Genomic DNA, 17,636 nt, shown 5'->3' with positions numbered 1-17,636 from the left:
TTTGTATTTAAAAATAATAGTAAAGCTGATTGGATGGAATGCCCATAACCAGAGTTATTAGCGGGCCGCCCTGCGCTCACCGCTAGGCCCCCGGCCTGAAGTAGGGCTGGGTAGGCTGGAGCTAGAGGGCCTTTCGGGGATTGGGGGGCTGGGGGGAGAGACAGGGTGCAGATTTGGGAAGGTGTTGGTATTGAGAATGCTGAATCTTTGGGGGAAAGTGATAATAAAAGATATTTCCTGAATAACCCCGAGCTAGAGGTGAAAGTCAATGTCAGGCTGGTGAGAATTTGGGACCACTTTTTAATTCCTGAAAACAGCGTGGTGCAGCGCCTCGAGCCTCGCCCCGTGTTCGGGGCGTCGCGGGGTGGGGGGCTGTGTGTCGTGTAGTATTCGAGGTGTTGCCCCCTGTGGGAGCCGGACGCCATCAATGCCCGCCCAGTAGTGTGTGAGCATCAACCGGAGAAATTCTTCAAGAGCTTTACATTCTTCTGGAATGTCTAAGACGTTCTGAAGAACACCAACTCCTCTAGGAAAAAAAAAAAAAAGCAGTCTGCCAACTGATGTATTTTGTCCCTGTTTTGGGTCTGTGACACAGGAGAAAGTCCAAGAGGCCCAGCTGTCTCTTAATCTTAGAAGGTCCAGCCACTCCTAATTTGCAACTGCTTTGCAACTCAAATAGCTTTTGGAGGAAAATGTAATGAAACAGGTCAGTTAGTAGACTTCCAATCAAGTCAGCTGAAAAAAAAAAAAAGGGTCAGGAAGAAAACCTGCTGGAAGAAACCAGTAGTTTCTCAAAGGGTTAAAGCACCCACAGTTCTCAACTGGACCCCCATTTTGAAGGGTCTGCCCTGCCACACATTCTCAGGGTCTGGGGTTTTGATATTCCTGGTGAAGCATTAGACTGCACATTTTTCTCCCATCTGTCTAATTTCAAGTTTGCATTGCAAAATGCTTTTCCCTCCACTTGAGAACCCAGTAGCTTATATGTATATACATCAAGGAATAAAACTAATATTTATAAAGTGCTGGTTTTTTATGTGCAAGGCTCTTTTACGTATATTAAAGAGTTTAATCTTCATCCAAGTCTACGAGATAGACCATAATCTCCCTTTTGCAGATGAAGGAACTGAGGAACAGAGAAGTTGAATAATTTATCTGGGGTCACACAGCTAATAAGTGATAGAATCAGAAATTGACACTAACTGATTCCCAGTCAGTTCCCTAAACCACTGTGCTTTACATTCTCTCATTTAGCTTTCAGTCTTACTTAGCTTTTGGGGGACAAAACACCCTCAGGAGTTTGACAGTTTTCTAATAGGTGAGATGCTAAGTGGTTGTAAGGTTTTGTTTGTGTGTTCCCTTGAGGGGTGTAATGATGGACTTTGGGTCTGGCAGGTGTGGGTTCTAATCCAGCTTTAAAACTTCTAGCCCTGCAGTCTTGAGGGCCTCCTCTAACCTCATTTCCTTTCACGTAGAACAGAGGGTCTTAACATGTGATCCCCTAGCAGTATCAGCGTCACCTGGGAACTCGTTAAGAGTGAAAGCCAGGAGCTCTGGGGCCCTACTGGTGATTCTGTTGCACACTCAAGTCTGAGAGCCCTTGGTTTTGAGTTGTGCTTCTCATTTTAATGTGCATACAGATCACCTGGGCATCTTAAAGGGCAGATTGATTCCGTAGGTCTCTCTGGAGCCCGGATGCTGCATTTTTAACAAACTTTCAGGTGGTGCTGATGTGGCTGGTCTGGAACAATCCTTTGAATAGTGGGGGCTTAGAAAAGCATGACAGAATCGACAGAAGGTGCTATGAAATGCAGATTCCTGGGCTCTAGCCCCACGCATCAAACTCAGGATTTAGGTGATTCTGTCCTAAGGGGTCTCAGGGTGGCACTGGGAAAAAATATCAATGGGACTAGCACAGGGTGGCTCAACCTCGGCTCCGTTGATGTTTGGGGCCAGATACTGTTGCCAGCAGCTACACACACACACAGGTGACAACCAGAACTGTCTCCAGACATTCTCAAATGTCTGCCCCCAGTTGAGACCCAGTGGACTAGATCACTTGTTCAGACTGTTGTGAAGGGGCAGCACACCTTGGATGTATGACCTCTAGTTATTTTCTACCTGGAGCCCCATCATAGAGAGCACTAGCTCCTCAACACGGGATGGGCACTGTGCTGGTAATTTACTTTTTTTTTTTTAAGATTATATATATTTTTAAAGATTTATTTATTTATTTCTCTCCCCTTCCCCCGCCCCCACCCGGGTGTCTGTTCTCTGTGTCTATTTGCTGTGTCTTCTTTGTCCGCTTCTGTTGTTGTCAGCGGCACGGGAATCTATGTTTCTTTTTGTTGCGTCACCTTGTTGTGTCAGCTCTCCGTGTGTGCAGCACCATTCCTGGGCAGGCTGCACTTTCTTTCGCGCTGGGCCGCTCTCCTGATGGGGCACACTCCTTGAGCGTGGGGCTCCCCTAGGCGCGGGACACCCCAGCATGGCACAGCAAGGCACTCCTTGCGCGCATTAACACTGCGCATGGGCCAGCTCCACACGAGTCAAGGAGGCCCAGGGTTTGAACTGCGGACCTCCCATGTGGTAGACGGGCGCCCTAACCACTGGGCCAAGTCTGCCACCAATTTACGTTTTTTATCTCGTTTAATGCTATACCTCTAAGGCAGGTAAGTTAGCTCATTTTATAGATAAGTAAGCAGGCTGAGAAATGCTAGTAACTTACCAGTGGTCACACAACTGGCAGGTAGCTGAGCAACTCTATGCCTCTGATTCTAGAGCTGAAGCCCTCACCAATGTCCTCTGTAGCTTCTGGGTGTAAGAATCCTTTACCCTGACAAACATCTCAATGAAGATGGAATTTGCTTTCGATCATAATCTGGGACCAAAAAACCCCAGACCTTATCTGATAATTCCTAAAATAGTCAATGTATTAGGTTTTTTAAGTCAAGTCTTCAGACATTGACAGTGCCTTTATTATTTTTTAAAAATCTGTTTGAAGAGAAGTCAATTTAGAATCTCTTGGGAGTATTTAGTCAATGTTAAAAAAAATTTTTTTTCATCTGTATTAGATTGAACCAAATGAAATTATTGCTCTTTGACCATTTTGGCCACAAAATGTGGTGCTCTCACATGGTTCAACTTTACTAAAAGGAGAGAAATTGATACAGTGAACTTCCAGCCAGCCAGCACTTGGCACCAACAATTAACTACAGGTGGCCACTGATTCTTCTGTGCCCTAACTATTCCCCTTCCTCAGAGTATTTTGAGCCAAATCGGACAAACTCAAATATTTCAACATGTATCCTTAAAATATAAGGATGCTTTAAAAAGCTACAGCTTCATTTTCATACCAAAAGTCTTTAAACCAAACTTGTAAGTTTTCACATTTCTGACTGTCTGAATTGATTTTTACAGTGTGTTTGAATCAGGTTCCACGTAAGGTCCTGGCATTGCAAATTGTCCTCAAGACTTCTGTTCTCTGACTTTCTCTCCTTCAACTTTCTTCTTTTACTTATTTGTTGAAACAACTGCATTTTGTCCTGTCGGAGCTGTGATACTTGAAGTGTGGTCTCTGACTCTGTATTTACCTGAGGCAAAACCAGCTCAGAAATCAGGAGTAACCACTTAAAAAGAGCAGCTTGACCTTGCCCTGGCATCCAGCTTTCTGTTGTGAGAGGACTGTGTATAAGACTTAACTGTACTTGGCTTTCATCTAAGAGTTTTTGGAGAGATGGTAGAGGGAGGGGCAAAAAGACCAAGCCTGCTACATTGTAATAAGACATGGTGGTTGTGTTTGAGAAAATAAGTAACTTCATTTCTTCATTTCAGCTCTGGAACTGGATAATGATGTTCCAAAATCAGCCTGCCTTTCCCCAGAAAGCAGTGACGCTCAGAACGCTCCTGTCGTCTCCCTTCCCTCGGAGTCAAAGGAACAAACCGGCACCCTTGGGGAGAGGACATTCAACTGTTGCTATCCAGGTAAAGAACAGAACACTGTCCACTGAGGCCCTTCTCTGGGCCGAGTATGTTGTGCGGGAAGTCACTTGCTGGACCCTGGCGTGTCCATGTGTGGCCCTTCCCTACAGATGCTAAGAGTCCCTTGGCGCCCAGTGAGCTCAGTGGGAGCCTCACCAGGACTTCAGATTCACCGCGCTTCCTTCTGGAGGTGATATAGTAAGAGGAGCTGAACCTTCTTTTCTCTCTGCTCTTCTAGGATGCCACTTCAAAACCGTTCACGGCATGAAAGATTTGGACCGCCACCTGAGAATCCACACAGGTAGGTAGCCGTCTCTTTGACACTTTAGTAAAGAAACAGGTAAATGGATGTGAACTACGTGCTGCATGTTTCGTGGCGATCAAGATGGAGGTGGCCTCTGCCTCCTGAAATGGCGCGGGCAGTGACCAGTCAAGTCACAAACCAAGACAGAAATGCAGTCGTGGCAGGGACTAAGGGAAAGGGCTTTGATCCAGGCCGGTCAGGAAAGACTTCCTGAAGAAAGGACCCTTCACTAGAAGTGTAAAAGATGGGTAAGTAACTGGAGAAGGAAGGATATTCCAGGCAGAAGGGATGAGAGGCAACGGAGGCTTGGGGGAGATAGGAAAAAAGGTATGCGAGATGTCGTGGGGGAAGTTGGCAGAGAATGGGCCACCCAGAGGCCTCGTGGTCTTAGTAATCTTAGATGAGAGCAGAAAGATTGGGTGCCTTGTTTTGGGCAATTCCATGCTACCGGCTGAGAATACAGGAGAATAAGTTATGTGGAAGCAAAGGAATACCATTGTTACAGGAGGGGTCTGCAAACTGTGGCCTGCAAGCCAAGCCTGGCCCACTGTCACGCCCATTTGTGTATGTATTGTGTCTGGCTGCTTTCATGCTACAACAGCAGAGTGGAGTGGTTGTGACACACGAGACCAGATGGTGCACAGAACCTAGCATGTTTACTATCTGGTCCTCCACAAAAATTTTTGCCAACCCTGGCCTGTATTATAGACTCTACATTAGGCTGTATGAGTTAGGATATTGGCTTGCTTGCTCTTACAGAAACCAATATAAGTGACTTAAACAAGATAATCGAGTTAAGTCTCAAGTGGCAGTAATCACATAGTCCACAGCTGGTAGAATGGTTCTGCCATCCTTAATACAAGACTTTCCTCTCTGGGTCCACAGCAGCTGCTCTCGCTCCCCAAATCTCTTAGGTGGAAAATAGAGGAGGGATCTGGGAGCTCACAAACATGTCTCCCTGGGGCATGACCCAGAAGTAGCACCACTTGCAACTAGTAGAAGAGTGAGACCCAAACTCAGGATGGCTTTAAGCCAAAGTTTATTTCTGTCTGACAGTCCAGGTGTAAGTAGTCCAGGCTCTTATGGTGGCTTGTCCCATGACTTCAGTTTCCCTGCCACCCCAAGGGTGTCGCTCTCACTGGCAATACATCACGGGCACATTACAGCCAGCAGGCACCACTCCTTTAAAGGCACGTCCTAGAAGATAAGCTTGTCGCTTGGGCTCATGGTTGGCCAGCACTTAGGCACATGGACCCTCCTAGTTGGAAGGGTGGCTGGGAAATGTCTCAATTCTGGGTGATCATGTGCCCAGCTCCAGATAGGAGGTTCTGTTACCATGGGGGGGAAAGGGAGAACTGAGAGACTCCTGAGACATACAGGGTCTCTGACACAGCTGTAAGTGGGAGGCATGGTGGGAATACTTGCTTCTGTGATCCTTTAAGGCCTGAGCTGGAACATTGTCAAATGGGTAGAACAGTGGTTCTCAAACTCTTTGGTATTTGGACCCTTTTACACTTAACAATGGAGTTTTTGTTTATAAATATTCCACCTAGCTATAGTTACTGTGTTAGAAATTAAAACTAAAAATTCAAAATATTCACTGAACAATAACAGTATGCCCATTGCATATTAACATAAATAACATTTTAATGAAAATTTAACTGTTTTCCAAAACAAAGGTTTTCATGAGAATGTGGCATTGTTTATACTCTCACAAATCTTTTATGTCTGCCTTAATAATCAACTGAATTCTCCTATCTGTTTCAATATGCAGTGTTCTGTGATGTATTGTTTTGGTTGAGTATATGAAGCCTCTCATACATGCTTAGAAATGGGTGGTATTTTAATATCCTTTTCAGAATAATTGTTGATATTTTTCTTTAATACTATACAAAAACACAACAAATGTTCATTTCTTAAATGAAAGTTAATTACAAAATAAAATCTGAACCTATATCAATGAACATTTTGTCCTGTTGAAACCTATGGGTCAGTTTTGTGCTTTGGCTGGGTCTTACTCCTGCTAGATTTTTATAACCTCGTGCACTAGTCATTCGGAATATACTCGCTCTTCACTTACGTAATTCTTGTGAATATTCATCCGCATCAGTACACTATAGGGGGAAAAATCACTTAATATCATCAGTCTCATCAGAAAAATCTCAGTATTATGAAGCTTCAAGCTTGGGATAAAGGATACTTTATTTCAAAATTTTTAACCTTTACTTGAGTATTTGGATGTCATTGGCAACAAATGCTGTCAGTAACTTTCTTGAAATGGCAGACTCACTTCATTTATTTTTAAGAAAATGGCTACCAAACATCACACCTGAAAACCATACCTTGTCAGATATCCTTCCAAGTGAAAATGTGTTCCCTGGAAAGAGTGGCTAGTTTGGTTTGCAGTGCAAGCCGTCACTTAAGAGCTAGGTGCTTTTTCTCACATCAACCATCATATGTCAGTATGTAGCAGAAGTACCTTATGCTTACTTCCCATTTCAACGCAGAGAATATTAAAAAGACTTGTTTGAGGCTAGAGATCTAATAAACTAATAGTTTCTACTGCCTCACCAGGGATATTCCTATGTGAACTAGCTCTTTACCAGGAGCATGTGGCAGGGAAGAAGGCAATGACTCTTGGTACAGATGGTGCATGGCCTTGACTCATGCAAAGGTGCCCTTGCTCCTACATCATCAGTGCAAATGCTGACAATGGAGAGACCATGTTTTAGAATTACTGTGGCAACAGTTTTGACCATATGCTCACCAGTAGCTGGAGTCCCCAGCTATTTGCAGACTGCACTTTGAGAATCGTGGAGGTAGAGCTTGACTGGCCAATGCAGGAGATACAGAAATGGTGCTGGGCAGGTAGGTACAGAGACAGGCAAAAGTGCCTGCGTGCCTGGAATGCAGGCTTCCTGAGGCCTTATCTGGGGAGAACAAATTAAGAAGGAGGCTGTGATCACATTGGTAGGGTCTTGCAACACCAGGCTGGGAACTTGGCTCTGATAGTGCTTATCTTTATTACACTTATTCTAATGTTATGTTTGGTTTTTAATATTTTCAATACTAGTTCTTTCCAGAGGAAATGAGCTAAATTTTCAAATACACAATAGAAAAGGGCAGAAGGTGGAGGAGTGGGGGAAGAACAGGATAAAAAATGTTTTATTCCCATTTTTTTCCCATGTAAAATCTTAAATGTAGGGGGGAAAATCAACATTAACAGTAACTAGTTTTGGATCGAGGATGGAAGAATAGCTTTTTTTTTAATTTAAAAAAAGACAGCTTATGTACAGATATTTGCTAGCAGGATAAAAAGCTTACATTTTTAAAATTTTCTACATTGAGTATATATTGCTTTTTTTTTTTTTTTAGGAGGTACCGGGAATTGAACCCAGGACCTCGTACCTCATACAAGGGTAGCAAGTGCTCATCTACTGAGCTGCATCCACTCCCCAATGAGAGTTGTTTTTTTCATTTGTTTGTTTTGTTTTTAGGAGATACTGGGGCTCAAACCTGGTACCTCATACACAGGAAGCAGGCTTTCAACCACCTGAGTTACATCTTCTCCAAATTTTTAAAATTCATTCCAGCAAAAGAATAAACTATATTATTGGAAAGTTTACAGTGGCAAGATGAATTCTTAATCCTATATTTCCATACCACTATCCCACCTACTTTCTGGGTAGTAAAACTTCTCTGAAGGAGAAAAGGCACAGAAGTAACCAAAAGGTCTTAGAGAACAAAAATGATGGGAGTCTTGCAATTTCAAATTAAAATGCCATAAAGATATAATTTAAGCCGTGTGATATTAGAACAGAATAGAATATGGAGACTCATGTGCCTGTACAAACTCAGTACCTGATAAGAGGGCATTCTAAGACAATGGATGGTTGAATGACCTCTGATGTGGTACTATAACAATAGGTATCTTATTAGGAAAAAGGTTATAGCCCCTCACCTCACCATTTACAAATTTTAGATAGATTAAATTAAGATTAAGTTTAATCATTAAAGTCTGCAAGTGTAGTAGGAAACATTGGAGGATGAATATTTATCATAGGCACATGACCAAATAATAAATCAGCAAAGACCACAAAGAGGAAGATGGATTAAATATGACTAAATCAAAGTGAAGGATAAGAAGGCCCCATGAGAAAAAAATAGACAGATGACCCATAAGAAGACACTTGCAACACAAGACAGAATTAATATTCAGAACACACAAAAGAACTCCTACAAATCAAAGACAACATACCCTGAAAGAAAAGGACATGAACATGCAATTCACCTAAGTATAAGTTCTCAAGTTCACGTGAAAATCCCATAAACAGCGAAGTATAAATTAATCACTGTATCTTCCTCATCAGTCTGGCTTAAAAAATACTGTATTAAAATAGAGACTCAGCGGTCACCATATGTCACCTGGCACTTAATTTAACCATCCCCATACCTGCCCTCCCCATCTCTCTATTCAAAGAAAAATGTGGTTCTCTTTAGGGAGAAGATCCAGGAGCAAGGGGGATATAATACAGTAGAGTGTTTTGAGGGAGTAAAGCTATTTTAAGGTGAGTTTTGTGTGTTGACATTTTCTCTTGGCCCCTTGTTGTCCTCTCATTTATTCTAAGTTCAAGTTGATTATTTTGGATTTTGAGGTAGACAGACTATCATATGCAAATAATGTTTTCTCCTTCCCTCTCTACTTGATCTCCACTAGTCAGAGCAGGGGCTTATGGAGGTCAGGATTGATGGAGTTTTAGCTCAGGTCCATCTCAGTGGGTCCAGTGCATCCCCAGACCCATTCTATGGTTATTTCCCCAGTTTCCGAATGCATAATTGGAATAGATATATTCAGTAACCAGCAGAATCCCCACATGGGATCCCTGACTTGTGGACTGAGGGCTATTATGGTAGGAAAGGTCAAGTGGAAGTCATTAGAACTCCCCCTACCTAGCAAAATAGTAAATCAAAAGCAATACCAGATTCCTGGAGGGATTGTAGAGATCAGTGTCACCATCAAAGATTTGAAGGATGCAGGGTAGTGATTCCTACCACATTCAACACTCATATTAAATATTTGGCCTGTGCAGAGAAAGGATGGATCCTGGAGGATGACAGTATATTATTGTAAATTTAACCAAGTAGTAGCTCCAATTGCAGCTGCCGTCCCAGATGTGGTATCATTGCTTGAGCAAATCAACACTTCCCCTGGTAGCTGGTATGCAGTATTAACCTGGCAAATGCTTTTTCCTCAGTTGTCATTAGTAAGGACCACCAGAAACAGTTTGTTTTCAGCTGGTAAGGCCAGCAATATACCTTCACTGTCCTGCCTCAGGGGTATATCAACTCTCCAGTCCTATGTTATAATATTGTCCACAGGGAACTTAATCAAGACGTCTTCAACAAGACATCACACTGGTCCACATGTTGACTGGACCTAGTGAGCAAGACGTAGCAACTACTCTAGACTTATCGGTAAGGCATTTGTGTATGAGAGGATGGGAGATGAATCCAACAAAAACACAGGGCCCTTCCACCTCCGTGAAATTTTTAGGTGTCCAGTAGTATGGGGCATGTCGAGATATCTCTTCTAAAGTGAAGGATAAGCTGTTGCATCTGGCACCTCCAATGACCAAAAAAGAGGCACAACCCTTAGTTAGTCTCTTTGGATTTTGGAGAGAACACATTCCTCCTTTAGGTGTGATGCTCTAGCCCATTTACCAAGTAACCAGAAAAGCTGTTAGTTTTGTTTGGGGACTGGAACAAAAGGAGACTCTGTGACAAGTCCAGGCCTACTGCTTAGGCCATATGATCCAGCAGAGCCAATGGTGCTGAAAGTGTCAGTGGCAAATAGAGATGTATCTGGAGTCTTTGGCAGGCCCCTATAGGAGAATCACAATGCAGACCCTTAGGATTTTGGAGCAAGGCCCTGCCATCCTCTGCAGATAACTACTCTCCTTTTGAGAAGCTGCTTTTGGTCTCCTACTGGGCCTTAGTAGAGACTGAATGCTTAACCATGGGCCACCAAGTTACCATGAGACCTGAGTTGCCTGTCATGAGCTGGTTATTGTCTGACCCACCAAGCCATAAAGTTGGGTGTGCACAGCATCTCCCCATAAGAAAGTGGAAGTGGAATATATGAGACAGGGCTCAAGCGAGTTCTGAAGGCATAAGTAAGTTACATGAGGAAGTAGCCCAAATGCCCAAGGTCACTACCTCTGCCATGTTACCTTCTCTCTCCCAGCCCACAGCTGTGACCTCCTGAGGAGTTCCTTATAATCAGTTGACTGAGGAAGAAAAAACTTGAGCCTGATTTACAGATGGTTCTGCATGATATGCCAGTACCACCCAAAAGCGGGCAGCTGCAGCATAGCAGCCCCTTTCTGGGACATTCCTGAAGGACAGTAGTGAGGGCAAATCCTCCCATGGGCAGAACTTTGAACAGTGTACTTGGTTGTTCATTTTACTTGGAAGAGGAAATGGCCAGAGGTGTGTTTGTACGCTGATTCATGGCCTGTTGCCAATGGTTTGTTGGATGTTTAAGAATTTAGAAGCAACATGATTGGAAAATTAGTGACAAAGAGGTCTGAGAAAGAGGTATGTGGATATACCTTTCTGACTGGGCAAAAAACATGAAAATATTTGTGTCCCACGTGAATGCTCATCAGAAGGTGACTTCAGCAGAGGAAGATATTAATCAAGTGGATAAGCCGCTTTGTGGCTAATGCTCAGCCTCTTTCCCCAGCCACTCCTGTCTTTGCCCAGTGGACTCATGAACAAAGTGGCCATGAAGTTTATGCATTGGCTCAGCAACATGGACTTCCCTCACCAAGGCTGACTTGCCTGCTGAATGCCCAGTCTGCCAGCAGCAGAGACCCATATTCAGCCTGCGATGTGGCACCATTCCCCAAGGTGATCAGCTTGCTACCTGGTGGCAGGTTGATTACATTGGACCACTTCCATCATGGAAGGGGCAGTAATTTGTTTTAACTGGAATAGACATTCTCTGGATGTGGGTTTGCCTTCCCTGCACACAATGCTTCTTCCAAAACTACCATCTGTGGACTTATTGAATGTCTTATCCACTGCCGTGGCATTCCACGCAGCATTGCTTCTGATCACAGCAAATGATGTGCGGCAATGGCATATGCCCACAGAATTCAATGGTCTTACCATGTTCCCCATTATCCTGAAGCAGTTAGATTGATAGAACAGTGGAATGGCCTTTTGAAAACTCAATTACGGCACCAACTAGGTGGCAATACCTCGCAGGGCTAGGGCAGTGTTCTCCAGGAGGCTTTTAAGAGCTGTTTGCTTTAAATCAGCATCCACTCTATGGTGCTGTTTCTCCCGTAGCTGGGATTCACAGGTACAGGAATCAAGTTGTGGAAATGGGAGTGGTATCACTCACTGTTAACCCTAGTAATCTAGGAAAATTTTTGCTTCCTATACCTGCAGTCTTAAGTTCTGTTGTTCTACAGGTCTTAGTTCCAAAAAGAGGAGTGCTTCTACCAGGGAATGGGACAATAATTCCATTGAACTGAAAGTTAAGACTGCCACAGTATGGCACAGAGACCAGAAATAGGAATGTTAGAAATGCAGATTAAAACTACTGAAAAAGAATCTGCATTTTAATGAAACCAATCACCCCAGGTATTCAGCATGCACAGTAGTACTGAGAAGCTCAAGTTTACTGTTAGGATCTAGCATCAGGTCTATTAACCCAGGTGTGAAGCAGTGATACGCATTGATGCTACTTTGAGAACCTCAGCAGATGTAATAATGGAATGAACGTTTCTCATGTCTACTGACGAGGGTCTCAGGTACCAGCATTGTTAGTGTGATTTGTTGCCTGCTTTCATAATTGAAGGAAATGCTAGAATGCAGTTAGAGGTAGTGAAATTAAAAACATGATCTTCCCCAAACCAGTTCTTGGACCCCCGAATTTTGTCCATAGACTCCAGATTACGAATGCTTCAAGTTATCTTGGGCAAGTGGAATGAGTCTGGCAAACCATGCACTTGTTCTTAAAAAAACATTTGCCTAGTAATAGTGACACTTGTCACTTTCAGTCATATTTTTTTTGGCCAGAACAAGTCTCATGCCCAAGCCTAAATGGAAGCATGATTCTCCCTGGAAGAAGGAGAGTAAATACTTGAGAATACCAAACAATTTGCCATATGGGTAGATCTTTGACGTAGTAATGTTTGGTTTTTTTGTTTTGTTTTTTGTTATTGATCTGTTTTTCTATTTCTTGATTCAGTCTTTGCAATTTTTCATTTTCCTGGAACATCCATTTTACCAAATTGTCTAATTTTACTGGGGTAAAGTTCTACTTGCTAGTCACAATTAAATTTCTCTATCTATAGGCTCCTTTCTCTTTTCCAATGTCTATTTTAGTGGTGCTCAGCTGGGGATGATCCTGCCTCCCAGGCAAAGTCTGGAGGAATTTTGGGTTGACACAGCTGGGAGTGCTACTGGTGTCTAACAAGTGCAGTCAAGCATCCTCCAATGCATGGGACAGCCCCCCAGCAAAAGAATTAGTCAGCCCAAGTGTTGATAGGACAGAGGTTGCGGACCCTCATCTATTGGTATCGTCTCTTTTTTAGGAAACCTCACAAATGTATACCTATTCATTGTCTTTTTAAACCAGCACTTTTAGTTTTTATTGATCAAGTACTATAATGTATTCCATCTTATTACTTTCTAGTTTCTTGAGTTGCATGGTAAATAAGTTAACTTACTTTCAGCCTTTTGTTAAGAGTAAACTTCAGTCTACAAATTTTCTTCTGAAAACCATTACAAGTTGTAACTTACAAGTTTTGATATATGGAGGTCTCAATGTCCATTTCCAGGGAGTTGGTAATCAGACTTGATTCTTGAACACAAGTAATTTTAGAAGACGTTTTAAAATTTCCAAAAAAGAATTTTTTTGAAAATTCATTTGTAAAGTCAGGTTAGAGTCATAAAAGTTTGACTCCTTTCTATTTGGTGAGTTTTCTCTCCTTTTCAGCATGAAATTTTTAATGGCTTTTGCCATGATTTCTCTTTTGCCTTATGTTAAAATTGATGTCCCTGCTTTCTTTTAGCATTGCTACTAGAATTTTTTTTCTATCGCTTATTTGCCACTTCTGTCATTTTTATTTAGGTATCTCAAGAGCATTTATCTGGCTTAATTTTTTTTTCCTTGATGACGTTTAAATCTTTATTTAATCCCCTTATGTTTATTGTGTTTACTGACATTTAGTTGTTTTTTGTTTGTTTTATTTCTCTCCCCTTCCCTGTGCCCCCACTCCAGTTGTCTGCTCTCTTGTGTCCATTCTCTATGTGTTCTTCTGTGTCTGTTTGTATTCTTGTCAGTGGCACCACGAATCTGTGTCTCTTTTTGTTGCATCAGCTCTCCGTGTGTGCGGCACCATTCCTGGGCAGGCTGCACTTTTTTCACGCTGGGTGGTTCTCCTTACGGGGTGCACTCCTTGCACATGGGGCTCCCCTACGCAGGGGACACCCCTGTGTGGCAGGGCACTCCTTGCACTCATCAGCACTGCGCATGGGCCAGCTCCACACGGTCAGGAGGCCCTGGGTTTGAATCCTGGACTTCCCATGTGGTAGGCAGATGCTCTATCCGTTGAACCAATCCGCTTCCCTTGACATTTAGTTTTATTTTTTATCTTATTTAGTGTTCTGTGCTTCATGGTTTTTTGTGGGTTTTTTTAAACTTTTTATTGTAGTAACATATATGACTCAACTTCCCATTCTTTTGGATAAATAAATATGGTTATAATAGAATGGACTATTATTCATCCATAAAAAGAATGAAAAGTCCTGGGACATATGACAACATCAATGAATCTTGACGACATATTGAGTGAAATAAGCTAAACACAAAAGGACAAATATTGTATGATCTCACTGTTTTGAAACAATTAGAATAAGCAAACTCAGAGTCAGAATCTAGACTGTACATTACCAGGGGGCAGGGTAGGAATAGGGAATGGGAAGTCAGGCTTAAAATGTACAAGGCTTCATTTGGAATGATGGAAATGTTTTAGTAATGGATGGTGGTGATGATAGCACAACATTGTGAATACAATTAACAGCACTGAAATATATCTGAATATGATTAAAAGGGGATATGTTAGACTGTATGTATGGTAACAGAATAAAAATTTTTTAAAACCTGTGGAACTGCACTACCCAAACTGTAAACCCTAAATTAAACCATGGACTTTAGGTAATAGTACAATTATAGAAATGTGCTATCATCACTTGTAACAAATGTTCTGCACCAATGCAAGTTGTGGTGGTAGGGTGGTGTATGGGAATCCTGTATTTTATGTATGATCTGTAAACCTACAACTTCTCTAATAAAAAAAATCCCTTTCTTTCAAGTGTCTATTCAGTGTTATTAATTATATTCACAATATTGTGTTAGCATCGTGGTCTGTGTTTTCTGATGGTTTTGTTTCTCTAATGGAAATGGAAGCTATGCCTTCCATTTTCTAACTTTCTTAAATTCCACATCTTAATTTCCATTTTGGGGGGGTGTATGTGGTTCAAGTGTGATATCCTGAGTCATCTGTCAAACTGCCTTTATTTTCCCTTCCCACTGAATGCTAGCTCAACTGTAGAATTCTGTTAAAATAATTTCGTAGAGCTTTTTTTAAAAATTTATTATATATTTTTTTAGATACATGGATCACACAAAATGTTACATTTTAAATGTTTACAACAGCTAAAATATGTGTGTATATGAATATTATCAGGATTAAAACTAACAAGAAATGGAAAGAAAAGTATATGTAGAAAGTTATAAAAGTTTACTGCATGACATTTTTTTTCACCAATAGCACTTACTTTTATTTATTCATGTTAAGTCACCTGAAATGATCTGGTACATTTAAATGTTCATTAATGTAAAGGACTGAACAAATCCATTTTATTTTATTTTTTTTATTTATTTAACTCCCCTCCCCTCCCCTCCCCTCCCCTCCCCTCCCCTCCCCTCCCCTCCCCTCCCCTCCCCTCCCCTCCCCTTCTCTGGTTGTCTGTTTTCTGTGTCTTTTTGCTGCGTCTTGTTTCTCTGTCCGCTTCTGTTGTCTTCAGCGGCACGGGAAGTGTGGGCGGCGCCATTCCTCGGCAGGCTGCTCCCTCCTTCGCGCTGGGCGGCTCTCCTTATGGGTGCACTCCTTGCGCGTGGGGCTCCCCTCTGCGGGGGACACCCCTGTGTGGCAGGGCACTCTTTGCGCGCATCAGCACTGCACATGGGCCAGCTCCACACGGGTCAGGGAGGCCGGGGTTTGAACCGTGGACCTCCCATGTGGTAGACAGACGCCCTAACCACTGGGCCAAAGTCCGTTTTCCCAGAACAAATCCATTTTAAAGGATACTCATATCTCACATAGTAAGTCACTTCAACACAGCTTCATGACAACTCCCACACTAAAACAGTACTTTATTTTGTAAAATTTGACCCATTATTACTCCCATGTTATGGTTGTATCATTTGTTAAGTGTAAAATGTGAAGAAATATTTTAAACAGGTTGCACCTGGAAAATAAATTTCTTAAACCACCCCCCCCCCAAAAAAAAAAAATCTGTAGAGCTTTGAACGTATTGTTCCCATCTTGCTAGCATCTAGTATTGTCCAAGGAGTTTTGTGCTGATCTGAGCACATCTCTATTTTCCCTATTGTCCTTTTGGGAGCCCTCTGGGAGATTCTTTAGTTCTATCTTCCACTTTTAAATTTTTTTTTTTTAAACTTTTTAAATTTTTTCTTTATTTATCCCCACCTCCCCCAGATTGTTCTCTTATCTGTCTGCTCACTGCCTGCTCACCTTCTCCAGGAGGCACCGGGAACCAAACCTGGGCCCTCCCACATGAGAGGCCAGTGCCCAGTGGCCTGAGCCACGTCCATTCCCCGCAGGCTACAGTGTCTCCTGGCTCGTGGGCAGGGGCAGCGTCTAGCTCACTGTGGCCGGGAAAGTGTTGGCTCATCTTCCTCTAGGAGGCACCAGAACCCAAACCCAGGACCTCCCATGTTGTAGGCAAGCACCCAGCTGGTTGAAACACATCCACTTCCCGTAAATCATTTTCAACATCCTTTCTGCAAGTCAACTTACTGGAAGTTTTATTGTGATGATAGTTATTTTTCTTTTCATAGTAATTTCAGTTTTGTTTGCTTCAATACCTTTTCTCAAGCTCTTGAGTTGGGCATGTTTTTCTGGTTCTGACTTTCTCCAAGCATTTGGTTACGGGGTAGATTCATTTTTATATGGACATGGTCATCCTGGGATTGTTGTAGCAGAGGTATAGAACTTGGTGGCAGGTGGAAATGTTCTGGGCATGGATCTTTCTATTTTCCAGGACAACTCTGGCTACAGGGGGCCCTCGCCTCATTTCTCTGACCCATTCACCCTCACATACCAGAAGCAGATGCCACTGCTGCTTGCTGTTTGGTACAAAGTGAAGGAAGGGGTCAATCTGGCCATTCTTTCTGTGGCTCATCAACTAGTGTGCCAGAAAGTTGTTCCCAGATCCCTATACCCACCACCTCTGATCTTGAATCTTTCTATAACCACTCCCATTTTCCCAAACAGGATTTGGCTTATGGTTTTCTCCATCAATCTAATTTATCTCATGAGTTTCTTAAGGAGTCTTCAAAACTTCTGCTCCATCAGTGGCACCCCTTCTTGTTTCACATTGCATAGAAGTGAGCTTCAGTGTCTTCCCATCTCTGGGTATGTGGCCAGAAGGAGGAGGTAGACCCATATGCTGGGCTCCCATCTTGGTTAAATCTTTTGTCTAGTCATCCTGATAAAGAAACCTTTTCATCCTTGATTCCTTCTTATGTGTTCTAAGGAGACAAACCACACAAGTGTGAGTTCTGCGACAAGTGTTTCAGCCGGAAGGACAACCTGACCATGCACATGCGCTGCCACACTAGTGTGAAGCCCCACAAGTGCCACCTCTGTGACTATGCTGCCGTGGACAGCAGCAGCCTCAAGAAGCACCTGCGGATACACTCTGATGAGCGGCCCTACAAATGCCAGCTCTGCCCCTATGCTAGCCGCAACTCCAGCCAACTCACTGTCCACCTCCGATCCCACACAGGTAAGTCCCTGACCTGAAAACCTCTGACCTTTCTTTTCCTCTCATTTCTAGACTTTCATTTACTCAAAACACAAGCAACTTAAATAACTGTGGTACAAGAAAAGGAATTTGGAATTTTTGCGGTGATTATGAAGCTTGTGGTTTTTCTTTTGCCCGGACAATAGCTTTCAGTAAAACAAAAGTCTGGCAGTTGAGTATTATAACTTCGTAGAATGCAACTGGGGATGTGTACCCAATT

General features: G+C 42.6%; 1 protein-coding gene and 1 long non-coding RNA gene across 3 annotated transcripts in view; one reads left to right on the top strand and one right to left on the bottom strand.

Annotated features, from left to right (window-relative positions):
* The window catches only part of ZFP64 (ZFP64 zinc finger protein), a 77,411-nt gene that overhangs the window by 55,880 nt on the left and 3,895 nt on the right, over positions 1 to 17,636 (top strand). For both annotated transcript variants that reach the window (XM_004476971.5, XM_058287236.2), the window contains exons 6-8: positions 3,835 to 3,984; positions 4,220 to 4,282; positions 17,147 to 17,398. In XM_004476971.5, coding sequence (XP_004477028.1) covers positions 3,835 to 3,984; positions 4,220 to 4,282; positions 17,147 to 17,398 — 465 coding nt within the window. The remainder of the gene's footprint in view (positions 1 to 3,834; positions 3,985 to 4,219; positions 4,283 to 17,146; positions 17,399 to 17,636) is intronic.
* LOC139437512 (uncharacterized) overlaps positions 281 to 17,636 on the bottom strand; it is a 29,780-nt gene continuing 12,424 nt past the window's right edge. The window contains exon 3 of the long non-coding RNA XR_011647372.1: positions 281 to 526. This is a non-coding gene — a long non-coding RNA (uncharacterized lncRNA). The remainder of the gene's footprint in view (positions 527 to 17,636) is intronic.

The sequence above is a fragment of the Dasypus novemcinctus genome, chromosome 24 (genome assembly GCF_030445035.2).
Source record: "Dasypus novemcinctus isolate mDasNov1 chromosome 24, mDasNov1.1.hap2, whole genome shotgun sequence".
Classification (NCBI taxonomy): Eukaryota; Metazoa; Chordata; class Mammalia; order Cingulata; family Dasypodidae; genus Dasypus; species Dasypus novemcinctus.
The sequence above is the reverse complement of the archived record's forward strand: the minus strand, read 5'-3'. Positions and strand labels throughout refer to the sequence as shown.